General features: G+C 46.5%; 1 protein-coding gene across 7 annotated transcripts in view; it reads right to left on the bottom strand.

The window, feature by feature from the left end:
• ARHGAP17 (Rho GTPase activating protein 17) overlaps positions 1-27614 on the bottom strand; it is an 84109-nt gene that overhangs the window by 15324 nt on the left and 41171 nt on the right. For 6 of the 7 annotated variants that reach the window (XR_003522992.1, XR_003522994.1, XM_027610970.1 and 3 more), the window contains exons 4-17: positions 26307-26380; positions 25295-25406; positions 24962-25038; positions 21521-21632; positions 19130-19198; positions 18889-18970; positions 13988-14115; positions 12087-12198; positions 11441-11522; positions 9036-9116; positions 7133-7246; positions 5699-5790; positions 3617-3773; positions 1685-1915 (exon numbers count right to left, since the gene is read on the bottom strand). Coding sequence is in view for 5 of the 7 variants with exons in the window: in XM_027610970.1 (XP_027466771.1) it covers positions 1685-1915; positions 3617-3773; positions 5699-5790; positions 7133-7246; positions 9036-9116; positions 11441-11522; positions 12087-12198; positions 13988-14115; positions 18889-18970; positions 19130-19198; positions 21521-21632; positions 24962-25038; positions 25295-25406; positions 26307-26380 (1523 nt within the window). In the remaining 2 variants the exon portion in view is untranslated. The remainder of the gene's footprint in view (positions 1-1684; positions 1916-3616; positions 3774-5698; positions 5791-7132; positions 7247-9035; positions 9117-11440; positions 11523-12086; positions 12199-13987; positions 14116-18888; positions 18971-19129; positions 19199-21520; positions 21633-24961; positions 25039-25294; positions 25407-26306; positions 26381-27614) is intronic. The other variant, XM_027610972.1, reaches the window with a different exon arrangement.

The raw sequence follows: 27614 nt of genomic DNA, 5'->3' as shown, positions 1-27614 counted from the left end.
CAAAACAAAGCAAAAGCTGTGGCAAGATACTAACACTGTAAATTATAAAGTGCTAGGTTATTATCAATCATTTGGACTTGAGGAAAGAGTAACCCTGAGACTCAAAAATGGCTCACAGCCCGGAGCTGGTTAGCAGCAGGGTGGACAGAGATCAGAACTCGGGCCGATTCCTGGCTCAGAACTTTGTACACTAAGCTTTACAGCTTCATCTTGTCAGGGTCACTAAAGCATGAACACCATTCGTGAAGGTACACAAAATACCCACAGCACACAAAGAACAAAAGCAAATTGAGGACTGACACTCCATTTGTCCTTCTGCAGGGCATCCTAATTATTGTCTTAATGTGTTTGGCCTTGATTAAGCAACCTGAAGGCTACAGGTAAATGAAAATGTGTGCAAATACTTTTTTTTTTCCCTCAAACAAAAAAAATTAAAGCCAAAACAAAGACATGTGTGGAGCGTCAGTTTTGACAAGACAACAGGGAGCTTATGATGTGCCTAGGAAACCTTGGGAGGTGGAAGCCTTCGTGATTTTTAACCAAAATGTGAACTTCTGCAAATTCTGTGAGTCAAAAGGAACTCAGGAATATACAGAGCAGTCCAAATTCAGCTGTGAGGCTGGAATGAGATTTTTATCTCCTAAGCAGCTAGCCTCACATCCCACCAGGCACCCCTTCCCCATCCAGAGAAGCTGGATCCTTGTTCTATGCATTTATTTTACTTTGTATGTGGTTATCTAGTGCTTTATAGATGGCCATGGTAGAGAAAAGGACAAGAAAAATCATAGCACATATTCTGTAGAGGGGTTCATCTGTTACAGCAGCTTCCAGTCCTGAACTATCTGACATAGCACCTGAAGTAGCCTCCAGTGGAGAAGTGAATTCATGCAGATTAGATGAAAATCTCAAGTTCAAAGGTACTCTTTCTTAAAGTTGCTGTATATTTATACCCCACTCCAGACAGCTAATCAAAAGGTTAAGCAACAAAAGAGCCTTTTAAGAAAGTCTATCATATTTTCTACCTTGTATTCACCTATCAATTTGCCTGTAAGACTGAAAGCTAGGGGTGGGGGAGGTCTCAGTCCACCAACTGTGTACTGCATCCGGCACTCAGTTATTCAGTAAATCTGATTAGATGGATGGATGGATGGGTGGATGGATGGACGGATGGATGGATGGACAGACGGATGGATGGATGGATGGATGTATGGACAGATGGATGGATGGATGGACGGACAGACAGATGGATGGGTGGGTGGGTGGATGGGTGGGTAGATGGGTGGATGGGTGAGTGAATGAATACCACGAATACTCTAAGTAACTTGCTACATTCAAGTGTTAACTACTTAGTGTGGAAGATGACAAGAGCAAATAGTAAATGAACACTGAGTGCTCATCAAACAGGGAAAAGAGGTTTATAGTACTGCTAGCCGCCTGTTGGCTTCTAGCACCAAAGCAGTATGGTAAAGAATGCAAACAAACGTTGCTTCTTTTGAACAACGGGAAAGGAAGCAAGCAATTTGCAGTCTTTTTTCCCATCCTTTGCCAACCAGAAGAGTGAAGGCAGATCTGGTTCACTCTCTGCTGAGCGATTCTGTGGGCATGGAGGCCATGCCTGCAGGCCAGCGCCTACGAGAAGGGTGGGGCACTGAGCACCCACTGCCAGCAGAAGCCGCCTTCTTACCTGTCGCCCGGGCTTGGCCCCTGCTCCAGTGTGCCCGCAGAGGAGGGGACCGTCCCACCCCCTGTGCTGCTTTCAGCCCTAGAGCTCTGGGGAGGGGGCTCTGGGCCTGCAGGAGCCAAGGTGCTGCCATCTGTGGGCGGGAGTGGCGGCTGGAAAGCCGGGGATATGTGCTTTCTAGTTAGAGTGCCACCCCGCCGGTGGGCCTGGAAGTCCATAAGCTTCACACCAAAGCTACACAGAAAGAAGAAACAGTCAACACAGCATGCAAGCCGACTATAGAGACAGAAGTCCATTGGTCCGCATGTGTTAAAACCCACGCACGGGGAGAGCCACCCGAGTTGCCCAGCATGCAGTGAGGCGGCAAGGACCAGACGAATGGTCACTGCTGTTACCAAGGCAAGCAGCTCAACCTGGCTTTAAACCTGAGCAAACCAACAGACCTGGTACTGATCAATGTCCTTTCTCAATTTGGGTGTGAACGGCTGAAAGCACACAGGCAGACCTCGTCCTGAGTGGGTGACATCGCGTTAGCGCACCTACCTGCCTACCACCCAACGGCCGCCTTGCGTCTGTGTGTTTGGGGGACAGGGTGGAGGCTGGGGGCAGCGTCAGGATGTCACAGCGCACTCTGCCTCTACAGCTGAGGTGTACGAGCACTGGTGTGGGTGGATGCAAAGAATGTATCTGAGAGGATTCGTGACCCCGGAAAAATATCATTGCTTTTGGGAAGGAGACGGTGGCTGGGGAATGGGGAGGAGGGAGATTCACTTTTCACGTAAGCCGACTGATGGATGAACTCTCAAGCTTTTCAGTTTGAAAAATAGAGACATGTGGCTCCCTGAGCTCGTGTCAGCTGGGTCAGCTGGCGGGGAGAATCCACCCCCGGAGATAACCGAGAATCGTTTCTTGCGTGCCAACCAGGGCCAGGACGCTGCATTTTGTGACTTCAAATACGTGAAGGCTAATTGTGCGGTGGCCAGTGTGTCATCAGGAAGCAGGACCTAATATGTGATCGGGGCTTCAGAGAAGTAAAACCTCTGCCCATAAGAAATGTGGGTTTCAGAGGAACAGACGGAAAGTAAAGCATGGGCCTTTGCTATGGATTAAAAAACAACAACAAAGCAAAAGGAAACAAAAAAATAAAAAAATCAAAAAAAAATCAAAAAACAAAAAAAATCAAAGCTCACTATAAGATTGGGCAATGAAAAGAAGAGCTTGTTGTTTAGTTGTAAAACCACGTCCAGTGATGTTATTCCGTCTGTGCGCGAAAAGCACGTTACTCCACAGGCCTCTCTAACTTGGCCTTATGGGTGAGCACAGTGGCATTTCATCATTCAGACTGAACAGGTTGGCCTCTGAGGGCATAAATCACAGACAGCCTTATTAAGTTTTGAAAATCCCACTAAAATCGCCTGTGGAGCATAGTATAGAGACCTACGTCACTCACTAAGTCCAAATACGGGAGTATCTCCAGCTGAACAACAGAGTCAGGGGCTGGCTTCCATTGAGGGGCCAAGTTATACCCAGAATGGGTCTCTTTGAAAACCAAATCCGACAACTCACTGTGAGAGGTGGGTTATTCTCTCATCTGTCCACAATATTTAACTTGCCCCTGCTTTTTCTCTCCTTTCCCCCCGTCAAGTATGTTTAGGTGGCTTTGTAGCATGAGTATGATGCTTATCACAGACCAAGTGAAGCTTGGATGCATACGGAACAAATGTGTACTGACAAGCTACAAGCTGCCTTGTGGTCACGTTAACGTTTGGAATGAACTAGAGCAGAATTCCCGAAATATCTGGACCTAACGTCATGGGCGCGCCGTGGGCCACTCTCATACTACAGGCCCATTGAGGCAGTACCTGATACCAAGGGTTTAGTAATTCTTCTACATGACATCTGCTGTTGGAGGAAAGTGAACAGCTCTAAACACACCTCTCCTTCTTCACCAAGTCCCCTTCCATGACCGCCATGCTGGCAGGCCGCTTCCTCTCGAGGGTCCCTGAGTCAGAGTCATTTCCAGTGTGAGATGAGTGATTGGAATTTGGGGCGACGAGAGGCACGAATGCTTCCGATACGTTAAATTCCACCTCTGCAAGGAGAAAAAGAAACAAGTGTGCAGGCACACCTCAGAGATAAGGCAAGTTTGGTGGCAGACCACTGCAATAAGGCGAGGATCACGATTAAGCAAGTATTGTGATGAAGTGAACATCCCAATAAAATGAATTATCACAATAAAGCAAGTCAAATGACTCTTCTGGTTCCCCAGTGCACATAAAAGTTAAGTTTACACTATGCTGCCCTGTGTCATAGCAGTATGTCTACAAACACAAGGCACATACCTTAATTAAAAAATACTTTATTGCTAAGAAATGCTAACCATCATCTGAGTTTTCAGTGAGTCATAATCACCGATCACAGATCACTATAACCAATATAATAAGAATGAAAAAGTTTGAAATACTGCAAGAATTACCAAAATGGGACAGAGACATGAAATGAGCAAATGCTATTGCTAAATTGGCACCAATGGACACGCTCAAAGCAGGGTTGCCACCAACCTTCAACTTGTAAAATACTGCAGCATCTAGGAAGTGCCATAAAGCGAAGCGCCATCAAGTGAGGTCTGCCTGCACATGAGGCGTACAGCATACAGGTGCAGGAGGCTTTAAAACTCCCATCAGCCCTCCCTGTTTCACAAGTGCAACTCCCTGCCCCCTCATCTTCTCAAGAATGGTTTGCCACACCAGGGGGAGGTAAAATGAGGAAACTAGAGATAAGGAGGGGGTGTGATTCAGAATATAAGTTACACAATTCCTCTGCCCTCTTCTTAAAAAAAAAAAAATCAGGGAATATGGAAGAGGACAATAGCATGGATTACTAAAAAAAAAAAATGAAAGGTATTTACAGTTTGATATAAAATACAAGTAAAAGGCAACACCAACTCCATAATGCCTATAGAGTTTTTCTTTTCTTTTTTTTAATAATTGTTTTATTGTTATGTTAATCACCATATATTACATCATTAGTTTTGGATGTAGTGTTCCATGATTCATTGTTTGTGTATAACACCCAGTGCTCCACGCAGAACGTGCCCTCTTTAATACCCATCCCCAGGCTAACCCATCCCCCCAGCCCCCTCCCCTCTAGAACCCTCAGTTTGTGTTTCAGAGTGCCTATAGAGTTTTTCTAAGACTTGTTTTCCCAAAGAAATCTTGGGCAAAACGCCGGTATTCATTCATGCATCACGTACTTACTGAGAATCTACATGAGTGAGGTATGATTCTCGATGATGAGGGGACCCCGGGAAAGGAGAAACGAGCTTGCCCTGGGGTCATGGAGCTCACATTCCAGGGGAGGGGACAGCGGGGCCACAGGTCTGCACTCTCAAAGCTTGCCCTACCAACGCCCTCAAAGGGGGTCATGGAATCTCTGAGAACCCCAGGACTACAACAAACGTAGTCTGGAAACCTATCGCCTGTTGGCTGAAATCCTCTTTCTCTGACACGGCCAACTCCCACCTTCACAAAATGGCTCCAGTCAACCTATCCGGCTTCATCTTCCACCTTTACAAAGACCCAGCTCTCTGCCTACAGAAACAAAAAGCCATTTTCTAAGCGGAAAACTACATATTCAGTGTCACCCCTTCTATAAAGAAGTCCTGGTTCTTTGTGCCCAACATCTGAGTTTGTCGAACCATCTGCCCTTCCTTCTAACTCGCCATGTGTGATGGTATCTGTTTATGTGGCCTTCTCCAAGGGCCAGGCTCCTCCAGGGAAGACTGCATATCTCACCAGTAGACATATGGTGTCAATGGGTATTCACACTGGCTGAGTGGACAACTCCAGGGTGAAGTGAAACAAAGCGAAATACAAAATAATGTGGACGCCAATATGTCAAAGATGAAACCAATCACATCCTCACGAAGGAGCTACTGAAGCATTTTCTTCTTTAAAGAATTTTTTGTACCGTTATTGTGCTGCTTGGAAGCACTATGAAATTGAAAATGTATGTTACCTTCAGGGAAGAACCAGTCGGCGTGCTGGATGATGGGCTCGATGACCGCAACCACGTGGACCGAGGTGGCTGCTGCCATTTCAGCCAGTGTTCTGTGAAGGACATTCACAAAGTTAGACCGCTTCCCCCAGGCAGCCTCTGATTTCTGCAGGTTGTGTCAGAGCAATTTAATTACTTTGTTATTAAAAAAAATATATATGTATTTATTTATTTGAGAGAGAGAGAGAGCACAAGTGGGAAGGGCAGAGGGAGAGAGAATCTCAAGCAGACTCCTTGCCAAGCATGGAGCCCAAGGCGGGGCTCGATCCCAGGACCCGGAGGTCATGACCTGAGCCAAAACCAAGAGTCCAATGCCTAACCGACTGCGCCACCCAGGTGCCCCCAATTGAATTGCTTTAAAACAAGAAAATATTTAAGCACAAATGCAAAAACCGGATTCACGGGGTTCTGGCCTCAGCGTGTGGCAGTGATGCCCCAGGAGGAAAATCACCCCGACTCAGCTGTCACTCCTTAGTCTGCACCGTGTTAACAGCAAGTGAGCTGGTGAACAATGGTGTGTCCAAATGCTGATTTTAAGTTGGTTTCGAACAGATTTTATTTATTTATTTGAGAGAGAGAGAGCACATGAGTGGGGTGAGGGGCAGAGGGAGAGGGAGAAGCAGACTCCCTGCTGAGCAGGGACCTCCCCACCCCCACCCCCCACGTGGGACTCAATCCCAGCACCCTGGGATCATGATCTGAGCCCAAGGCCGATGCTTAAATGACTGAGCCACCCAGGCGCCCCCAAATTATCTTTTTAAATGCAGTCTGATCAACTCATTCTTCTGCTTAGAAACCTTGATGCCTCCCCAACCACTTATGACCCAAAATAAGTTCCAAACCTCAGCGAGATATGAGGCCCTTCAGAACCTGGCTCTGGCTTCATAATCCTCTGGCACAGTCTCCTGGCCCCTGCGCTCAGGTTATACAAGACCATGTGACACCACCCCCACCTCCAAATTAGCCTTTGCTTATTTGGGTCACGCCTGCAGGGAGCTATTTATCCATCCAAGTACAACCTAAGTGCCTTTTCCTCTGCAGGGCTCTCCCGGCGCTTCTCAGCCTAAGCGGTGTTCCTGCGGTAAGTACTGTGGCCATTGTACTTTATAATGTCTATAGCAGCACCCCCACGTGCACAGACATGTGTGTGGGGCTTTGTCATGGCCGTTCATCTGCCTGACTGCCCAAGGGCGGGGCCCTCTGTGGACTGTGCGCGTGACCAGCATCTGGGATGGGACCCAGCTCACAGCAGTGTTCCGAGAATGTCGGCTACGTGGAAAGACCAGGTTCAGAAGGGCAACTCTGGAAGTGCATCTTACCCGGGAACGGGGGGTCTGTCCCCCTGCGGTGCAAAGGCGAGATTAAAATACCGTGATACGGGGAAAGCTCACTTACCCTTCAGTTTTGGCCCATAATAAGTTAGGGCCTAACACAATTGCAATGTTGCTGGGAGTCATTTTATTGACATCGCTGGTCTGAGCAAGCTTTGCAAGGAACTTGATTAAATACCTGGGGGAGAAAAGAGAAAGGAAAATATTTCCAGGAACAGCATCCTCCCGCCCCAGTGCTCAGTCCCGGGTTGCTCAGGTGCTAAGTGCAGAGTGGCTTTGAATCAGAAACTGGCTCAGGTTCTGTATCTTACAAAGTCCTGTGCTCTCTGTTTCAGACAACAGATTCCGTTAGGGGTTGGAAGAGGAAAACAGCTCACAAGAAAACCTCCACAATTCAATCCCTATCTGCTGTGTATTTCCAACCCATTTTTCCTTTATGCCCTATCTATCGACCCCTCAGTAAATTACAATCTGATTAACAGTGGGCTCGATATGTTTTAATACAAACATAAAAAAATACAAGCAGAGGGACATTGCTTAAAGGAAACTGTACGTGAAAATATTTTCTGTGGTAATTATAAAAATCTCCAATTTATCATATAGTTATAGTCTCTCCTATACCAGCACAGCACTATAAAAACAAAACATTAAGAATAACTCCATTATCTATTAATAGGGTGCTGATTTAATAAAATATATCCATACAGCCATAAAAAATTGTTATGTACTGATATGGAAAAGTCTTCAGGATGTCTACTCAGCAAAGAAGGTGAAGAGAATGATGTATACAATATATACTATCATTTGGGTTCAAAATAAAAAGGAGGAGTGTGAGAGCAACAAATATATGTATCTGTGTATATGTGAGAGATTTTTCACTGGACACCTTCTGAATTCTGAACCATGGGAATGTGCTCCCTATTCAAAAAATAATTAGTCAAAATTATAAAGAGTAAAACAAACAAAATAAGAGACGAAATCCCAAATTACCAAGAACTGTAATTCTGTTTCCAACATAAGGCACGGAATAATCTAAGACTATCTGTAATTCCTAGCTGCGTGTGCTGAATGAAACAAAGAGGGATATTATAAATATTAACATATTCGTTAAGGCAAAGTTGATATTTAAGGTGTCCAGAGGGAGTATTTAGCTTAGTTTAGTGGTAGAACCCGGGACTGAACTTAAAGGTCAGGTAACATGACAGAAATTTCACCAGTAGAATATTTGTCATTTTGGACCAAGTCCTCTTATAAAATTTTCTTTGGTTTTCAATACTTTGGGCTTCTTCTCTTTATGCTTCTTCAAAGTCACATTTTAGGTCAAAAGGAAAATGGAGGTGAAATTCTAGAAATGTATTCCCCGGTAAATTTTCTTAGAAACAGTAATTCCACAAAGCAATACATAATCTCCAGTTCTAGACATTTCATTTAATAGGATGATTTATGCTCTATTAAAAATAAATTATATAGCATATATAAAAGCTATTGCAGAAAATAGAATTGTTGATTAATTTTTTCCTTTTACATACTGGACAATTTATTTTATTTTTTTAAATTTATTTAAGTAAGTTCTATGCCCAATGTAGGGCTTGAGCTCACAACCCTGAGATCAAGAGTTATAGGCTCTACTGACTGAGTCAGACAGGAGACCCCCATACTGGACAATTTAGACTCCAAATCCATCACGCAGTCAAGCCAACTCTCCATGAGAACTTTCTCCTAGTAGCTGCAGTGGTAAACTGACCAGGGGACTTAGCTGTCAGTGCAGACGTGATGCGGATACATCACACGGTGATATGTGTCACAATAACATACATCAAATCCCATTCCCAGCAACCCCCAGTCCTCTCCAAAGCACTTGTTTAGTGTGCTTGGACTGAGTGACCTCTGCTCCACATGGCACCATTCTTCGTTCCAGAGTCACTGTGGCTTGATGGCGTAATTTGCAGGATGCCGGTCATACATACCTAAAGTTAACAAAATTTTGCGGTGGCAACTTTTGACATGTTCTCCATAAATCCTGAAGTTTTTTGTCTTGATCCTGTACACTGAGGGAAAAAAAAAAACAAACCTGTATTCATAACCCTCCATTAAGACACATCATTAGTAACCCCTGAGTTAATAACAGGCTATATTAACAGCGATGCCTTCATTGACAGAGAAAACATGGCTGGAAAACGGGACGGATTTGGAAGTAAATACATTTGGAGTCAAATACCAACTAAATCTTTCACTCTGAGCAGTGAGTTAGCCTTGCCAAGACTCGGTCTCCTGATGTGCCCGCCTGGGGATAAGAATGTTGATTCTGGGGATGCCTGGGTGGCTCAGTCAGTTAGGAGTCTGCCCTTCGGCTCAGGTCATAATCCCAGGGTCCCTGGGATCGAGTCCCGCATCGGGCTCCCTGCTCAGCGGGGAGCCTGCTTCTCCCTCTGCCTGCTGCTCCTCCTGCTTGTGCTCTCTCTCTCAGATAAATAAATAAAATCTAAAAAAAAAAAAAAAAAAAAAAGTTGAGTTTGCCAAGTGATGGGGAGGTTCCAGAGGCATAACCTTAGAAACCACCTGTGCCAATAGCTGGCACAGAGGAGACAAGACACCGCTGAAAATTCTGTCTAGGAAGGTGCCTATCTCCATGAGCGGCTTGCTGGCGCCCAGATCCCTTGCTGGCCCAGCCGCAGGTGAGCTGGCCAAGCTCCCGGGCACCCAGACCCCTGAGCCTTTCCCTGCCCTTAACTCTGCTCAAAGGCTCCAGGCCCAGGAGCCCTTTCCTGTCGTGAAGCAATCGCAGGGGCTCTTCTGCTCTACGGCTTCCACATGCAAACTTCCATCGACAAAAGAGGGCCAGGTGAGGTCAGTCATTGCTGCCCGCCAGCAGGAGAGGGCATTAGCAGTTGCCCACACAGTACACCTTTGGACCTAAAACGTCCTCCACAATTGGACCCATCTGGAGTGACAGGTAGGGGGTAAACATAATTATACGTTAGAGGCCAGTCGATGTGCCACTGGGATCCTGACATTTCTCACGTAAGGAGAATCAAGACATCCATAAACAGATACCTGCTTCGAAGAGTGTATTTTCTCACTGGAACGATGCTGGGAGTCTCGGAGCTGGAGACGAATCAAGGTGCAGGAGTGGAGCAGGCTACCCAATAGAGGAGACCCTGAATGCTCTCCTACTCGACGCTGCTGTTGAGCTCTGTTTATTCAGCCCCAGAAACATGGACACTGACAACAGGATGGGCCGCACGCAGGTTCTAAGGATATGACTGTGACTACGAGTGTACTCTGACTTTTTTTTTTTTTTTTTTAAGATTTTACTTATTTGTCAGAGAGAGAGAGAGAGAGAGAGAGAGAGAGCACAGTGGGAGGAGCGGCAGGCTGATGCGAGACTCGATCCCAGAACCCCAGGATCATGACCTGAGCCGAAGGCAGACACTCAACCGACTGAGCCACCCAGGCGCCCCTTACTCTGACTTTAAAAACCTTACCAGCCGGGGTAGAGCCACCTGCCACTGAGGCCTAACTGATCAGACCCCGCAGCCTGTCTGCTGGGAATGGGTGACAGGGGAAGGGTAGGAGGGGAAGGGAGATCTGTTCCTCCTCCCTTTAGGGCTGAGGAATTAGGCCCCTGCGGGAGGAAGGGAGTCAGAACCATGAGACACAAGCTAACAAGGAGGCAGCCTGGCCGGCCAGAGAGAAGCCTCTGGGACTTGGTGGACAAGGCTGCCAACAGCTCCTAGACACACGGAAGCCGGGGGTGGGCAGAAGGCGCAAAGGACAGAGACACAGTCTTTGGGGCAGAGAGGTCTGGGTCTGAATTCCCGCTCTGCCAACTACTTGCTGTTCCCTGGGCCCCGTGCCTCCCCCAGCCTCAGTTTCCATGTCTGGAAAATGAGGCTAACCACATCTGTCATTTATGTCATTGATCATGGATGATAGGAGGTAACGGGTATCAAGATTAGTATAGTGAGCACACAGTAAGCGTTAACAACCATTACTAGTACCATCAACACTGTATTACTGCACAGCTGAGTTTCCCCAGGGCTCGCCAGGCACATCGCCGCTGGTCAGTATGACACCTGTCCCCAAGACAGGGCTTTCTTCCATCTAAAAGGGGTCTATGAACGCAGGGCCCACTACATGTCTTCATCCATATACATCATGCAAATTGAAGCCAATGCCTAAGTGCTGACTCTCCCACACTAATAATACTCAGTATTCTCACCCGACACTTAAGAACTGAGGCACATATTATTTAACGTGTGTGCTATTTTAATGTTATTTTATGACCCCTGAGAGTAAAATGATTCACAAAGGGGACGTAATATCCCATCATTACCTTTAACTTTGAAAACTCAGTGTTCTTTAAACTTACCTTGCAACTTGTGTCCATTCTTCATACAGATTAAAAGTCATCAAAGGTTCAGGCAGTTCCCGTAAATAGGACTTTAAAGCACCTGAAATTGTTAACACTCACTTTGAGTATGTCAAGGGGTAAGCCTGGGAATCTCAGGACATATGATTTTTTACAAATTGAAATGATCTCAATTACAACCTGCCAAGAATATCTAGAACAATCTATGAATCAGCGGGAGTGGTTAGAGCATGGAGTGTTCCTAAAACAAATTCTCGCCCTTGCAAAATAGATTGACGGGTCAGTAGAAAATAAAATTAGCTTCAAAGTCACCTTCTAATGGACATCATTTCCCCAGGCAGATCTAGACTGTGAAGGAGAAAGAAGGGAAGGAAATACAAGCAGGTCTCCAAATATCTGGGTTATAAGCTACCTTCACCTTTACTTAATAATCAGGAAAACAAAGAAAGCCCTCAAAATAGGAAATGGGGTGTATGTGTGTGTGTACCCTTATGCAGTTTTATTTGTCATTTCAGTTTGTCCAGTTAAACCTATATAGGGAGACCATTTCAGTTTTCTCTGAATCTGAAAATGAACATTGGATTTTTAACTGGTGATCTGTGTGAGACAGGACCCACCCTCCTGAGGGCGACTCCTTGCAGCTCACCTGCGACAGCATGGGGGTCAGAGTAGAACTCATCCAGGTGAGAAGTAGAACAGTCTAAAGCAGCTTTCAGTTTCTTTAACTTGGAGGCCCCAGCCCCAATTCGGAAAAGGCCCTAAAGACAACAAAAAGCCATGAGCATCAGGTTCAAGTTGTGGGCTTTATGCTGAGCAGCAGTACACACCTGATGGAAGAGGCTTCCGTCCCGGCCTGACTCCCACACCCCTCATCTCTGAGGGCGGGCGACCGGAAGGACAACAGGACCAAGCACATGGCAGGGGGGCAGACAGACAGGCAGAGGGCGGTTCATTCCTGATCGCTGTGGGCTCTTGCCCTGTCCCGTTGCTAAATTATCTGTGCCTATTAGAAATCAATTTAAATGCAATATTTTATACTTCCACAAGGTTGATTGCTATAGATTTTCTAAATTTAGAATTTTTTTTAAGTGGCATCTCATGAAAAATTGTTAGACTAGGTGGCTTGTCACTTTCACTGCCCTAAAAGTTACTTAGAGAAGAACACATGAAGGTCAAGCAAGAAAGGCAGGACTATGAAGACACTGGTCCAGGAGTTAAAAGATGTAGGTTTTAAGCAAAATTAACCTAGGCAGGGTTTCTCAATCTCAGTAATACTGACATTTCAGGCTAGATAATTCTTCGTTGTGGAGGCTGTCCTGTGCATTCTGAGATGTTAAGCAGCAACCCTGGTCTCTACCCACTAGAGCAGTAGCAAACCCACCTCCAAAACTATGACAATCAAAACTGTCTCCAGACTTTGCCAAACATCTCCCGAAGGGGACAAAATTGGCCTTGGCTGGGCAGCTCTGATCTCGGCTACTAGAAGTTGGGGCCACATCAGTGGGAGACGGGGCAGTGACTGGAAACAAACACAAGGAGGGCTTCTGGGCTGTTCCTTGATCTGGGTGCTGATCACACAGGTGGGTTCAGTTTGTGGAAACTTATCAAGCTGTTCACTTATGATACATACATTTTCTATGTACATTATACTTCAATAAGGTTTTTAAAAGGGGAAAAAAAAAGACTTGGCATTTGATTTTGATTGCCCCCTACCATGAACTCATTCACTTATTGATGTGAGGAGTAACAAGACCTGCTCTGCTTGGTTTGTGAGGTTTTGGGGAGTAAGGATTTTATAAAATAAGTATGTAAATACCCCCACCAAAATGCATAGTACTACCCAAATGTAAGATTCTGCTAAAGCTCACAGAAGCTCTGGTCCATTTAGTACATCTTGAAATTCAATGTCACAGGGGCGCCTGGGTGGCTTAGTCTGTTAAGCATCTGCCTTTGGCTCAGGTCATGAGCTCAGGGTCCTGGGATCAAGCGCCATGTCAGGCTCTCTGCTCGGGGTAGTCTGTTTCTCCCTCTCACTCTCCCTCTGTGCTCTCCCTCTCTTTCTCTCTCTCTCAAATAAAGAAATAAAATCTTTTAAAAAATTTAGGGGCACCGGGGTGCCTGGGTGGCTCAATTGGTTAAGCGTCTGCCTTTGGCTCAGGTCATGATCCCAGGGCCCTGGGATGGAGTCCTGCATCGGGCTCCCTGCTCCATGGGGAGCCTGCTTCTCCCTCTCCCTTTGCCTCCCTCTCTCCATTTCTCATGAATAAATAAATAAAATCTTGTAAAAAAATTTTTTAAATGAAATTCAATGTCACAAATCACAACCAGAGTCGAAAATGAAACAATCAAGTGGGGCAAAAGAAAGTCAGAGTGTACCGCAAGCAGGAAAGGGAAATGTTCTGTGAAACTCATTTCATTCACAGTGTCTGTTCCGGGTATAGTGTGCAGGGTCCCCATTTAAAATGTGGGTCACGGCGACCGAAGCTGGGAAGCCGTCAGTGTGCGCAGTGTAGATGGTGGCCCGCGGGGCCCCCGAGCACCGCTCACCTCCTCCTTCATGCCGGTCTCCAGGAGCAGCATGACGCAGGCTTCGATGGGGAGTGCGATCTCACGGCCGCTCCGCTTCAGGTGTTCTTCCAAAGGCGTCCCGAAGGCTGGCTTTTCCGCCCACTTATCTAGAGCAGCAAACCATCCATAAGGCACCCAGCGATCTCACAGCATCATTGGGGAGTTTTTTTCTCCCCAAACTAACAAAGGGGATTTTTTTTTTTTTTTTTAGCAGACTGGCAGTTGAGGCTTTGGGAAAAGGGGAAGCATCTGTTCTTTTTGCTTTGGTTATTTACCATGTACTGGAGCAAGAGTAGGTCCCAGGCTGGGGGGTTACCTGCGGAACAGAGTCCTGAATGCCCTCCAGAGCGAGCTGCCCAGCAGAAGGCGCAATGGGGCTCCTGCACGGGACAGGTGGGCTGCCTGGCGCTACCCCGAGCATTCGTCTGAACATACTGATTTCACTGGAAGGAAATTTACTCTTGCCATGCAAAGTGGCACCGGCCTTCTATCTCTGGGACAAGAAATAGACTCCTTCCATGTGAAAAAGGAAATAACTTCTTAAGATTTTAAACACAAGCCAAGCATCATCACACAAGACCGGAAGATGGCCGATGTGAACTCATATGAAACGCAACGTCTCCATGACATGCCGTGCTTCCGAATGCTGTTGCCCCAGCCAGCTCCTGAACGTTCTGAGTAGGAAACCACGCAGTATCTGCAGCCCCAAAGCAGCTGAGGCTGAAGCTTGTGCCAACAATAAAGTGATCGTTTATGTTATTTTGGGGTCACATACTCTGCTTCATTCCACAAGAGATGTGAGGCAGCTTAGCAGGAGCCCACACAATTCGGCAGTGAAATGCAAACAAGAATTTCACGAATTCCATTAGAACGAGAAGTGTTTGGTTGGGTTTGAGCCACCGGTGGGTGCGTACAGATCTCGTGCTGCCTGAGACGCTCATAGACATAGAAGAGGGGAAACTGGTCAGTGGAAGCTACTCTGCTGAGCAACACTTAGGCCCTTCCAGTGATGGGAAGGGTTCATGTCCTTCTCAGCACCGTCAATGGGGTTAACGTTGTGCAGCGACTTTGCTATTCGAACCTTGGGTTCAAAGCAGGCAGGAGGACTCTGATGTCCCCCTTACCCTTGGCTACACAGAAGAGCAGGGACAGGCCCCATTGCATGATCTGCACACAGGGGAAGGAAGAGAGAACCCCCCAGGTCCATGGAGCTGGGAGCTTGTACAAGGTTAAAATCGGTGGAAAGAGCAAGTGGGGTCCAGGTCGAAGAGGGGTGAGGGCAAGGGAGGCAGGTGCCCTCCTTGTCTCTGGTCCTGACCCCGGGCCCGGCCCCGGCCCGTGTAATTCCTGGGAGCAAGAGCATCTGGGGGTCTGACCCTTCTCAGAAGACAGAACTCTGTGACAGTCCTCTCAGAGGCCAGTCCTTCCCCTGCATTTGTCCCTTTTATCTAAATGATTCTCAACACAAGCAGAAAATGGCCATGAGAACCCTCCCCTGGGGGGTACATCAGAACACTCAGGAGAGTTCTTCAAATGGCACCTGCCATCACTACCGCCACATGCCTGACCCCATGGCGGCAAGAGCCAGGCATTCTCTGAACCCCCACTGGAACTTTCTGGGAAACGCTTGACAGTGTGCCCCACCCCCGACCTTGGAGTAACATTGGCAGAGGGCGGATGTGAGAACCAGCCATCTAGACAACTCCTGAGCCAAACTGCCCAAAGGACGCTGGCGTCTCCAACAACGGACCTGCTAAGTGCCGGGCACTGCAGCAGCATCCCAAGTTCACAGAGACTCCCCACCCTTCTAACTGGGAAGAAAAGACAAGACATACACGTGAACATACAACAGTCATTAACAAACGACAAGATATGTTTGCTAAGTCGTGGCCGGAAAATGGTACAGATCAGGGTCGCAGATGCGGGTACCCACAGGGACCAAGGAGGCCCCTGAGGTGCTGAGTCAGGCTGGGTAGCCCCCTGCCCCCCCACTCCTCAGTGCTCAACGACCCGTGTCGCCAGATTTTCGTGACTTTCAAGAGAAGCCAGAAATCAGATTGTTATGTGAAGGCGTCTGGTGTTTAAATGATGGCAAAATTTTTTGAAAAATGAGATATAGCGGTTTGCGACTTCTGGCGCAGAACACAGACACTAGGGCGACTCGGGAGACAGTGTTTGCTGTTGGCTTCAAGGAGGGGAGCTGTGGGTTCTGAATGAAACAAACCAGGAAGAAGGGCTGAGAAAAGACCAGGGATCTTGAGTCTCAGAATTTACACTTGATTCCATAGCTCTTACCCAAGGTGACGAGGGCCCAGAGAAGGCAGGACGGTGTGGGTGGAGCAGAAGGCCCAGCAGAGGGCAGAAGGGACAGACCCCAGCTACAGGGTATGGGGAAGGAGGAAGGACAAGAAGCCTCCAAGGTCAAGCCTGGATGGTTTGGAGGGAGGTGGCGTCCAGGAGACATGGAGGAAGGAGAAAAGGGCAGCTGGTTTTGGGGTAAGGGCGGCTTACTTTCTGGGATGCGTGGAGTTTCAGGGGACAGCTGGAGGAGTCTCTGAGGGAACCAGCAGTGAGGTGGTTGTGAGGGTTGAAGACATGGGTGACATGGGGGCTGGCGCCAGGAGGGGGCTCTGGGGAGTGCACAGCCCTACCGATGAAAGACAATCAGGTGCAATGAGGGGCACACATTCCATCAAGGAAGAGACAGCCCAAGGGACATCAGATGCCAGGATCTGACAATTAAGAGCCTCTGGTCCACTGGGAACTGCAGTATTTTTTTTACTCTTAATAGAAGCGTGACTGGGAGCAGAAGTGAGACTGCACAGTGTGAAGGGGGGGGCCGGCGGAAACGAGTCATTCAGAGAGCCTATGAGAACAGAGGAGGATGAGACTTAACAGGACACGGTGCTGCAGATAGGCAGGTACCAAGTCCGGTCAGCTGACACCGTGCCTGTGAGATAGGGGTGCACAGGGGCGTGGCAGCTGTGGGGTCAAGGTTTTCTTTTTCCTACTGTAAGGATGCTCTGAGTCTTTCTGAAAACAGAAGAAAAAGGAAGAGGAAGACAGGAACTAAGACAACAGGGAGATGGGAGGACAGGCAGAGGTGGAAGGGATTGAATCCCAAGGCTTGGCAACCTTGGAGAGAAAGATGGATCACATTTCCTTTGCTGGGTTTCTGCTCCCGCACACCTGCTTCTTGTTCCCTCCTCAGTCTCCTCCCTGCCCTGTCACTTGCTGACATACTTCTCTACGGAAAATAGCCTTGGGAAAAACATAGTTAAAAAAAAATAACTCGGGGAAAATATAGTTAAAAAAAAAAAAGTCCACAGGGTACTTGGGTGGCTTATTTGGTTAAGCATCTGCCTTTGGCTTAGGTTTTGATCTCAGGGTCCTGGGATCGAGCCCCGCATCGGGCTCTCTGCTCCGCGGGGAGCCTGCTTCTCTTTCTCCATCTGCCCCTCACCCCTCTCATGCTCTCTCTCTCAAATAAATCAATAAAATCTTAAAAAAAAAAAAAGTCCTGCTCACGAAACCCAATCTTCTCTTTTTTTTATGCTTGTTAGTCAGCTCCAAACCAGACTTTAATTCATTCAAAGGCTAAGATGATGATGGTTCCTATTTTGTCCTACACATGGCCAGGCACACGGTATGTATCCCACAGATACACGCTCTTGGCACTTGGAACTTGCCCGGCAGGAGCCTGCCCCCTGCAAGGCTGAATGCTGGCCACAGCTTCACTCCTTTGCACTGTGACTCGACCTCGTCATCCACCAACAAGGAGATTAGATCACTTAGGAAAGCGAAGGCAGCTCATCCTAGGAAGAGTCAATCAGACGCATTTACTCAAGATGGCCGAAGATCTGCCTATGCAGGTGGGTCAAGATAGAGAATTTTCTAATTCTATCATCCAAAACCTTTCAGGCACAAAGCCAGAAGCTGTTGGGACCTCCTCAAACTGAGAGAAGTGACATTCTTGAGGATGCCAGTGTGTGTGTACACCCCCAACACACACATTCCACACACACACCTGCCGACTCGCATTCCAGATCACGGAGTCGCCACACTCAGCACCTGGCTTGATCCTCTTCAGCTCAAGACCAAAGGTTCTGCAGGGGGAAACCTAAGCTCCCAATGTGGGGTCTACAGAAGCTAAAGAGTACGATAGGGCCAAAGAAGACAGAGCAACATCTGCCTCAACTGTGTTTGCTGATCTCTGCTGGGAGATGCTCTGACAGCAAATCAGAGAATTGGGAGTCAAAAGCTTTAATGTGCAGGTAAAACTAAGCCTCAGGAGAAAGTTCAGTCCACTCACGACTTGTGGGTGAAGTTGGCCGAGAGCCTGAGTACGGTGGGCAGAGTGTGAGTGCTAGGAACCAGAGCCTCGTAGGACCGCAAGGAAGAGGGGGAAGGAGTGGTCATGGCCTTATGATTCAGTCATGCCGATGAGGGGCTAGCAAGCATTGTCTTCTAAAATTCCTTTTCGAAGGTCCACAATATTCTCCCCAGAATGTATGCTCTTGGAATCACAGGGTCAGAATTAAACCCAAGGGACCGAATAACTGACTTGGAAGAAGAGAAGACAGGAAGACACGTACAGGCACCAGCCCCCCCCGCCCCGCACCACCAAGGGTCCAGCTTTCTCTTCAACTGAAGATGTCAGAAGAGCTGCGAATGTCCCATTAGTAGGTTAATTTGGGTTTGGAAGAAATTAGAGAATGCGGCAAGGAAGATGAAATTACGCTGGGAGATAGTACTCTCCTAGGCAGAGAGGCGTTATCCAGAGGAGATGCATGCAAAGGAGTCAGGGGGTAAGAAGAACAGAGGCGGAAGTGGCAGAGGCTTAGGAAAAGGGGCATCAGCCAGCACGCAGGTTACATTACCTTGATGGGCTCGCATTTCGGGAAGGGCCTTTTCTAAGACTGCTAATGCTTTTCTATGGTAATCTGCTTGGGCTTCTAATAACTGAGAACAGACCCACATTCAAAAACAAAAGTAACGTTAGCATCAGATGGACACACACACAATGGCTGAGCAAAACCAAAAATGAAATCTTTTGCAAAAAAAGCTAAAACAACTCAATTTTTACAATGCTTTCATATTTTGGCAAGGTGAGGGGCTTACCGTAACAAAGAATTTGCCATACTCCCCTTCTTTGGCCATAAAGTTGTACATATCTGCTGCAAGTTGATCCTGGTGAGTGGAAGAGAAAACAGGTCACTGAAGAAGATGGAATCTGAGAATTAATATCCACGGGCTCTTAGAGCAAAATGTCACAGAAAGAGCCACGGATTAAATGTCCATCAACTCGTGGGGCGCCTGGGTAGTTCAGTCGGTAAAGCGGCTGCCTTCAGCTCAGGTCATGATCCCGGGTCCTGGGATCGAGTCCCACATTGGGCTCCCTGCTCAGCAGGGAGTCTGCTTCTCCCTCTTCCTCTGCCCCTCCCCCATTTCATGCACGTGCACTCTCATTCTCTCTCAAAAAATAAAATCTTAAAAAAAATAAATGTCCATCAACTGGGATGACAAAAAAAATAAATAAGGAAGGTTATTAGGGGAACGATGAGGAGGATATCCAAGATATATGGGTAATATTCCTTATCAAGAAGTGACGTATAGAGCATTACTTATGCTATGTTACCATCGGTGTAAAAATAGGGGAGAAAGAAATATTATATTTTTACTGCCACATGTGTATCAAAATATATAAATAAAAACTTGAAAAATAAATTAAAAAAAAAAAGGAAGAGAAAAGGCCTGGCATAAGTGGAGCTCAGTAGTGTATGGAAAGACTGGCTCTGGCACTGGGAAAGTAAAAACATTTCCCTGGATTTTACAAACACAGATCTGCCTTCATGAGGCTCTGAAGTTTGATGGCCTCGAGGGGTGCCTGGGTGGCTCAGTCGGTTAAGGGTCTGACTTCAGCTCAGGTCATGATCTCAGGGTCTCGGGACTGAGCCCCACATTGAGCTACCAGCTCAGTGGGGAGTCTGCTTCTCCCTCTCTCTCTGCCCCTCCTCCCTGCTCATTCTTTCTCCCTCTCTCTCTCAAATAAATAAATAAAAATCTTAAAAAAAAAATGGCCTCAAACTGGTAATACTCTCTGGGGAGAATCACTCCCAATACCTAAGAGTCCCATAGACAAAGTCTCTCTTAAAATGAGCTCACAATACAAAATTGCAAAACATATGATACAGAATTGCAAAACACAGTAGGCAACAATCGATCATGAAGCAAACTCCCACCACTCTCATAGAGGAAACAGAATTACCAGACTGTCACTATAAGTATATATAAAATGATTAAATATTAAAAAAGAAATAGGCACTAGGAAAAAAATAATGCACTATCAACAAAGGCTAACTTGGAAGAATTAGAACTGAAATATACAGTAAATGAAATTCAAACCTCGATGTTAGTTATGTAGTAGATGAGACCTAACTAAAGAGAAAATCAGGGAAAAAGAACTTAGATCCCTGGGAATTACCCAAAAGTTAGCCTAAAGAAAGAGACAGAAACTATTTTCACAAGTTTTCACCATCTGAAGATTTTTTTTTTTTTTATTTGACAGAGACACAGTGAGAGAGGGAACACAAGCAGGGGGAGTGGGAGAGGGAGAAGCAGGCCTCCCGAGGAGCAGGGAGCCCGACACGGGGCTCCATCCCAAGACCCTGGGATCATGACCTGAGCCGAAGGCAGATGCTTAACGACTGAGCCACCCCAGGCACCCAGGTTTCACCATTTGAAATGAGAAGCTATGGCATGGAAGTTGAGAGAAGACACATCAGCCAGTTCAGACTCCTAAGGCCTCTGCCAAATTTATGTCTGATGAGTAGCCGATAGCTGAGATCCAGGTTAGACTGGATCTAAGGAAAGCTATGTAAATGACACTAGTAAAGTTACGACTCTTCTGAACAGGAATAAGCCGCTATGAAACTGATCAGAAGCATTTATCTGATATCATTTTTTTAAATACAAAGGCTATGTATGGCATGACTTTGTGAGTTCAGTTTTAATTCCTACCCACTATACACTATATTATTTTAAACAAGTCATTTTACTGCAGTTAACTGATCTTCAAGTTCACTATCTTTTTTTTTTTAAGATTTTATTTATTTATTTGAGAGAGAGAGAATGAGAGACAGAGAGCACGAGAGGGAAGAGGGTCAGAGGGAGAAGCAGACTCCCTGCTGAGCAGGGAGCCCGACGTGGGACTCGATCCCGGGACTCCAGGATCATGACCTGAGCCGAAGGCAGTCACTTAACCAACTGAGCCACCCAGGTGCCCTCTACTTGAACTTTTTTTAAAGGATGTTTTATTCTGATGATAAAGTAATGCAGGGTCTTAGAAAATAGAGAAAGAAGAAGAAACTAAAACCCACATTTCCTATCATTCAGAGTATTCTGATAGGACTTGTGTAAAACGCTAAATAATCTGCAGTATTTGGCCTTTCATCTGTCATTTGCAGGAACCAGACTGATGCAACCCACATATTTATCAGGTAAGTCTTATACCTTGCACAGTTCTACTTTATTTCCAGCTTCATCCATCTCTTCCTTTAGGGTATCTATTTTTGATGGAAGCCCCTGGAAGTTGGTTCCTGAAGATTTGTGAGCCTGGTTCCACCTGCAAAACATGGGGACAACCAGCATCTGAGAACCAGCTGCATTCTCAACCTTGTAGGGTCAAGGCCCTCAGGGAGACAGACTCTTTCTCCAGAACAGATTCTACCTGGGATAGGCTGCATACCTGGGATGTCAGCCTCCCCTGAGTTTATCCTCCAGGAACGGAAGTGAGCAAAAGGAGCCAGGAGCTCCCCACCATGCCAGGACTCTCGCTCTGAGAGTCTACCACATCTTTTCTCACACACGCCCCACTGCTGGAAATCATGCCGTGAAACCCCTTTCCCGTAGTGTCCAATCGTGGTACCCTTGCCGTGAAACACCCCTGCGCTTTTCTGCTTTGGCCTGGAATGTCCCTGTGCCACTGGGAGTCAGTCCCACTCGGGTTCCTATGACTCTTCCTGCTACCAGCCTCATCCGAGATTACTTCCAGCGAGTGAAACCTAGAACTTCGGTCAAGCAGCTAGCAATCCATAGCTAGGAAAGCGCTTGTAGAATTAAAAACAGTTGTTACAATTAATATTCTAAAGACCAAATTTATAGCAAATCTGAAGCCTAATGTGGAATATTTACATTCCCTTTACAGTATGTCAGAAGGACTGAAAAAAAGGTTATACATAGCAAGAGTAGGGGAGTGCAGGGGGGGATAATAATCTAAAACAATTTCTGTGTGCTTTGACCTTTTCTTTGAGTATGGATTATGTCTGCTATTCTGGAAAGTTCCAGCAATGTAAATGTAAACATGGATATTACAGAGATGAAAACCCATGCTAGCAACTCATCAAGCTTCCCAGCTGCTGCACTGCCTCCCCGACCCCCCCACCGCCAAACGGTATGCTCTGACTTCTCTCCAGTTCCTGAGGTGAGGCACTCCTCCAAAGCGGGGCTTCGGCGAGTCTGCCAAGGCTAAGCTTGGCGATGCTATGTAGTGTGGACAGAGCATGGACTTCGGAGTCGGACATGCTCGGGTTTGAAGCCTGGCTCTCCCGTCACTAGCTGTGTGACTTTGGGCAATGACTCAAGCTCTCTGTGCCTTAGTGATCTCATCTGTAGAACGAAGATAACAAACACGGTCTGCCTTGCAGAATCATCATAAGGAATCAGAGAGAGAACAAATATATATATATATATATATATATGCACGCGTATGTGTGTGCAGATAATATCTGCCATATAATGGATTCCTACTTAGAAAATAAGCAGTAATTAGTCATTAGCTATGATCAGCTTCCTCCAGGGAAGAGCCACAGGAATAAGAAAAGAAGAAATATTCCACTGTTTGTTTCTCTAATACCTGCTTTGATTGGTTAAGTGAACAAGACCATGAATGCAGATCAAGAATCCGTGTTGAAATCCCCTCCAGGATACATGTACTGTAGATGTAAAATTTCTGGCAGATAAGCATCTATAATGTCACTCAACCAACTCCAGTGAGGGAGCATTCTCGGCCTCATTTAATTAACCATTAGATCACGCTTCCTTATCTGGAGCAAAAAAAAAATCGACCTCAGGGTGGCCTCTACTCCTGGTCCTGACCCGGAGGATTCTAATCACAGGTGTACACGTGACGAGGAGACAAGACAGTGGACTTTAAGACAGGCTCCTAGCCTAGACATTTATCATCTTGGAAGCATGAAGCAAGTCATGTGGGTAACTCTGTGCAGGTTCCTCCCTGATCTATAAAAGAAGTCTCTTCTCAGGAGGAAGGGGTGTTACCTAACCCACAGACCCCTGTTCCCTCTCCAATCTTCACCGAGGGGCCTCTTCACTTAGTACCTAGCATGGAGTCTGACACAGTAAGCACCCAACTGCGATCTGTCAAAAATATGAATGAGCAAATGAATAGAAACGGATGGAGGAATCAAACAAGCTGAGGTCAATGCCTCGCACGTGGCACGCGGCAAGTGTATGGTCAGTGGTGGCAATTATTTTTGCCATGTAGCTAATTCCTAGATGTACCGTTTATGATCTCAACATTTCTTAAATCAGGACATGTCTTAACAAGGGATTTGTACATTGAATGGAGGGGTGTTTCTCCCCCACGACCAAAAGTAGGTATTAAATCAGTGGTGCATTGATACTCAGTGGTATCTTAGAAACGAGGAAAGGCTGCATTGTAGAATTGCTACTGACGTTCTAAATCTGCAATAAAAAACATGTGGCAGGAGAAGCTCGGGAAATGATGGCTGTCTCTCCATATATTTGCCAAAGAGAAATCATCATATCCGTTTCACAGGACTGCAATGAGAACAAACTGGCAAAATCAATAAGTCACAGAGATGAAGAGCTCAGCATAGGCAATACGGCCAATAATATGTTAATAACACTGTACGGGGACAGACGGTGACCACACTTATTGTGATGAGCACTGAGCAACGTACAGAACTGTCGAATCAATGTTGTGCACCTGAAATTAATACAACATTGTGTGCCAATTATTCTTCAATAATTAAAAAAAAAAAAAAAACCAGAGAGCTAACAACAAAGCCACCTTTTTTTTTTTTAATAAAGTTTTATTGGAAGACAGCCACACTTTCATCTACTTATGGTCCAGGGCTGTTCCTATGCTGCATCAGCAGAGTTGAATGGCTGTGACAGGGACCACCTGGGTTGCGATGCTGAAAATATTACTATCTGGCCCTTTACAGAAAGTTTAGCAACGTTGTGATAAAGTCTGAGAAAGGACGGGGCCAGGGCAGCTGCCTCCATATTCCCCACTCTCATCCGAGGAGAAAGCCACGTAAATCACTGATACAAATGCCCTTGGGGACAGAGCTAGGCTGGAGTCCTGCCATGAGGCTCTGCAGACCGTCATCAGGCATCAGCCCACAAGTCAGCAGCCCTCTGGGATGGTTACTTAGTTTTATGGGGGTTTCTCCCTCTTGAGCACAGCATTCGATTATGAAAGTATCATAACCACATGACGTCTGGACGTGGCAGGACCCTCAGAACTGCTAAGATCAGAGACCTATTTATTCCTATGGTCCCCTATTCCAGCAACAAACACTCAGAACTATCTGCCACTGACCCCTTTCCCCTTAAAAAACTTACTTAGGTTTCTTTCTTTACCTTTTTTTTTTTTCTGCCTCCCTTTACTGCTGGTTCACTAAGAACAGGATGTTCTAACATCATCCCTATTGCCACACTTGGGAGAATGAGCCCTAAAAAGCAGGTGTAAGTGGGCGTGACTTGGTCTATGGGTGAAGTGCATGAATCTGGAAACCTGCAACTTGTCCACCGAGGGGCCTTTCTCTCCTCTGCGTTGGGGACAAGGACAGTTGCTGGGGGAGGGACAATACTGCATTATTGGTTATTTTTGCAGCTCTACCTTACCTGGCTCTGACCGAATCCCAGTCCAACACCAATTTAGCCAGCTGTTTCCTCTGCTTCTGGATGTTGGGGATCTCCATCTACAAAGAACATACCATATATCCAACGGGATAAGCTTTGGGGTTTTAAACTTGACACTCGAAAGGGCAACATTTATTCACATTTTTTTCCCCCTTAGGCATAGGATCTTGTACCCTCAACTTATTCCCCTTATTTTCAAAAAGAAGCTACGTCAAAGCCACTGGTTACTGTTAAACTTGTGGACATAAGCAAACCATTCACCACACAGCCCACACTACTCGTGGCTCTTCTGTGCCATCCGGCAAAAGCACCCACCTCTGCTATGCTGCACAGAGGTTCCACAATCTCTCTCTCAACAAAGACTTCATGCTGAGTAAGTTCTAGAGCCAGCTGATTCTCGGCATCGCCACACGTCTCCAGCAGCTTCCTTTAAAAACACAAGACACCCCACAACAAGCATATGATCATTAAATCAGGTCCCTCATTACTATACTGGGCCAGTTCTGCTCTCTACATGATGGAAACACATTAGGGGGCCGCACAGTAGAACCTCAAAAATGTTGTAAGTTTTGGGCATCACCGAAAATGTGAGTCCACAGACTTATGCTTTAAAATGAAAAAGACTGTTCATGTGCATTACGAAATGTGTCTTATGCCTCTGTTAAATTGATAACTATCTTGCTAGGTTAATGTTTCATCTGTTGTTGTACAAAATAGTAAATTTATATAGCCAAATAATCTGTTTTTTATTTTTTTTAAAGCTTTTATTTATTTGAGAGAGAGAGCATGAGAGAGAGGGAACACAAGCAGGGGGGGACGGCAGAAGGAGAGGGAGAAGCAGACTCTCTGCTGAGCACGGAGCCCAACATGGGGCTCAAGCCCAGGACCCTGGGATCAGGACCTGAGCCGAAGGCAGACACTTAACCGACTGAGACACTGAGGTGCCCCTAGGAAGTGACCCTTAAAGACCGGAAGGGGCTGGTCAGAGTTTGTAAACCTGAGTCAACAGCTGGAACAGGGAAGGGGTTTGTTCTTTACACCCAAGCTCAGGGGAATAAAAACTGACCCTACCAATGACTTTTGCTCGCAGCCCTTTCAACCCATCTCTAGTCTTGCTCCTACTAAATGGAAGATTCTCTACCATCCCAATGGCCCAGACCCCACTTTTTCCCCACAGAGACTGTGCTGTTCTCCCGGTGGATGAGCCACGCCATCACGCTCACGGTCCCTCTGTCACACAGACAGCTGCCACACACCTCGTCCGCCCACCCACTCCCACTGCCCCGCAGGGCACAGGGCTCTCTCTCTAAAAGCAGCTGACTCTTACCCCAGCAGAGACTCTTCCAGTTGAGTCGATGCTTCTTGCATGTTCTGAGCGAGAGCGGTCAGAGGGAGTTTTTTCTGGAAGGCAGAAGACAGTGTGTTGATTTCACTATTATTGACACCTGCATTCTCGATGACCTGCTTCAGGTCACCCTTCAGGGATTTCTCCTCCAGGCAAACCTCACAGGTAAGAGACAGCCTGTCTGGGTTCAGATTCTGGTCTCGCAGGTAGAAGCTATGGGACCTCTGTATCTGTGTCCTCATGCCTGGATGATACAGAGGCACGGTAATAGCGCAGGTGTCCTAGGGCTGCCCGTCTACGGGGATATTCAATGTCAAGTGCCCAGCACGTGGTAAGTGCTCAGTAAGTGCTGGCTGCTAGTATTATTGTTGTGGTTGCTGTTAGCTGTTATTTTTAATTAATCAAGTGCATGCTGTGTCCCAGACACTAGGAACAGAAGACACAGACTTCGCTCTCTGATGATCTTAACAAATAAGTGCAATAAAATGCTCAATTTCAAAAACTTTTGCTAGAATACTCTTTTTTTGAGATTTATTTATTTTGAGAGAGAGAGAGAGTGGGGGGAGGGGCCAGAGGAAAGGGAGAGAAAGTCTTAAGCAGACTCATGCTGAGCCTGACACAAGGCTCAATCTCATGACCTTGAGATAACGACCTGAGCCAAAACCAAGAGTAGGTCATTTAACCAACTCTGCCACCCAGGCGCTCCTAGACTACTCATTCTTAAACTGGCTTTTAATTTGGCTGTAATCATAACGATATAGCTTCAGTTAAGTATCTAAAAGTATCTGGCTAAATATCTAAAAAAGTTTTTTTAAGGTATTTAAGCACAAAGCCATGCATTTTCCTATCAGAGATTTGTTGTTCAGCTGGACATGACCATAAGGATCATCTGATTAATGTTCTACTTGTCCAGTCAAGGGACCTGAAGCCCAGGGAGGTCAGGTGGACTGGCCGGACACCCCAGTGAGGGGCAGCAGAGCCAGACCTCCGTGCCCACGGCCTGAGCCTCAGGTCAGCACCTTTCCACCACTGGCTGATGGCTCATCTCAGAATACGGGTAGAAGGGGCCTGGAAAGTACCAGGGATTGGCGATAACACACAATCTGTTAACCAAAAAATGGGCTCAGTGCTGCAGTGCTCCACGTGGTTTTGACTCCCCAGTAGAAAGGGCCCTCGTGGCAAAGACGCAGGGTACATCCTGCTGTGGCATTGTGAAGCCTTGACCTCTCGCATGTCACCTGCCTTTCCTGCTTTCAGAGGGCTCCATGCAATACAACTTGCACTGCATTT

The sequence above is a fragment of the Zalophus californianus genome, chromosome 10 (assembly GCF_009762305.2).
Source record: "Zalophus californianus isolate mZalCal1 chromosome 10, mZalCal1.pri.v2, whole genome shotgun sequence".
Lineage (NCBI taxonomy): Eukaryota > Metazoa > Chordata > Mammalia > Carnivora > Otariidae > Zalophus > Zalophus californianus.
This window is presented reverse-complemented; position numbering and strand designations above follow the sequence as displayed.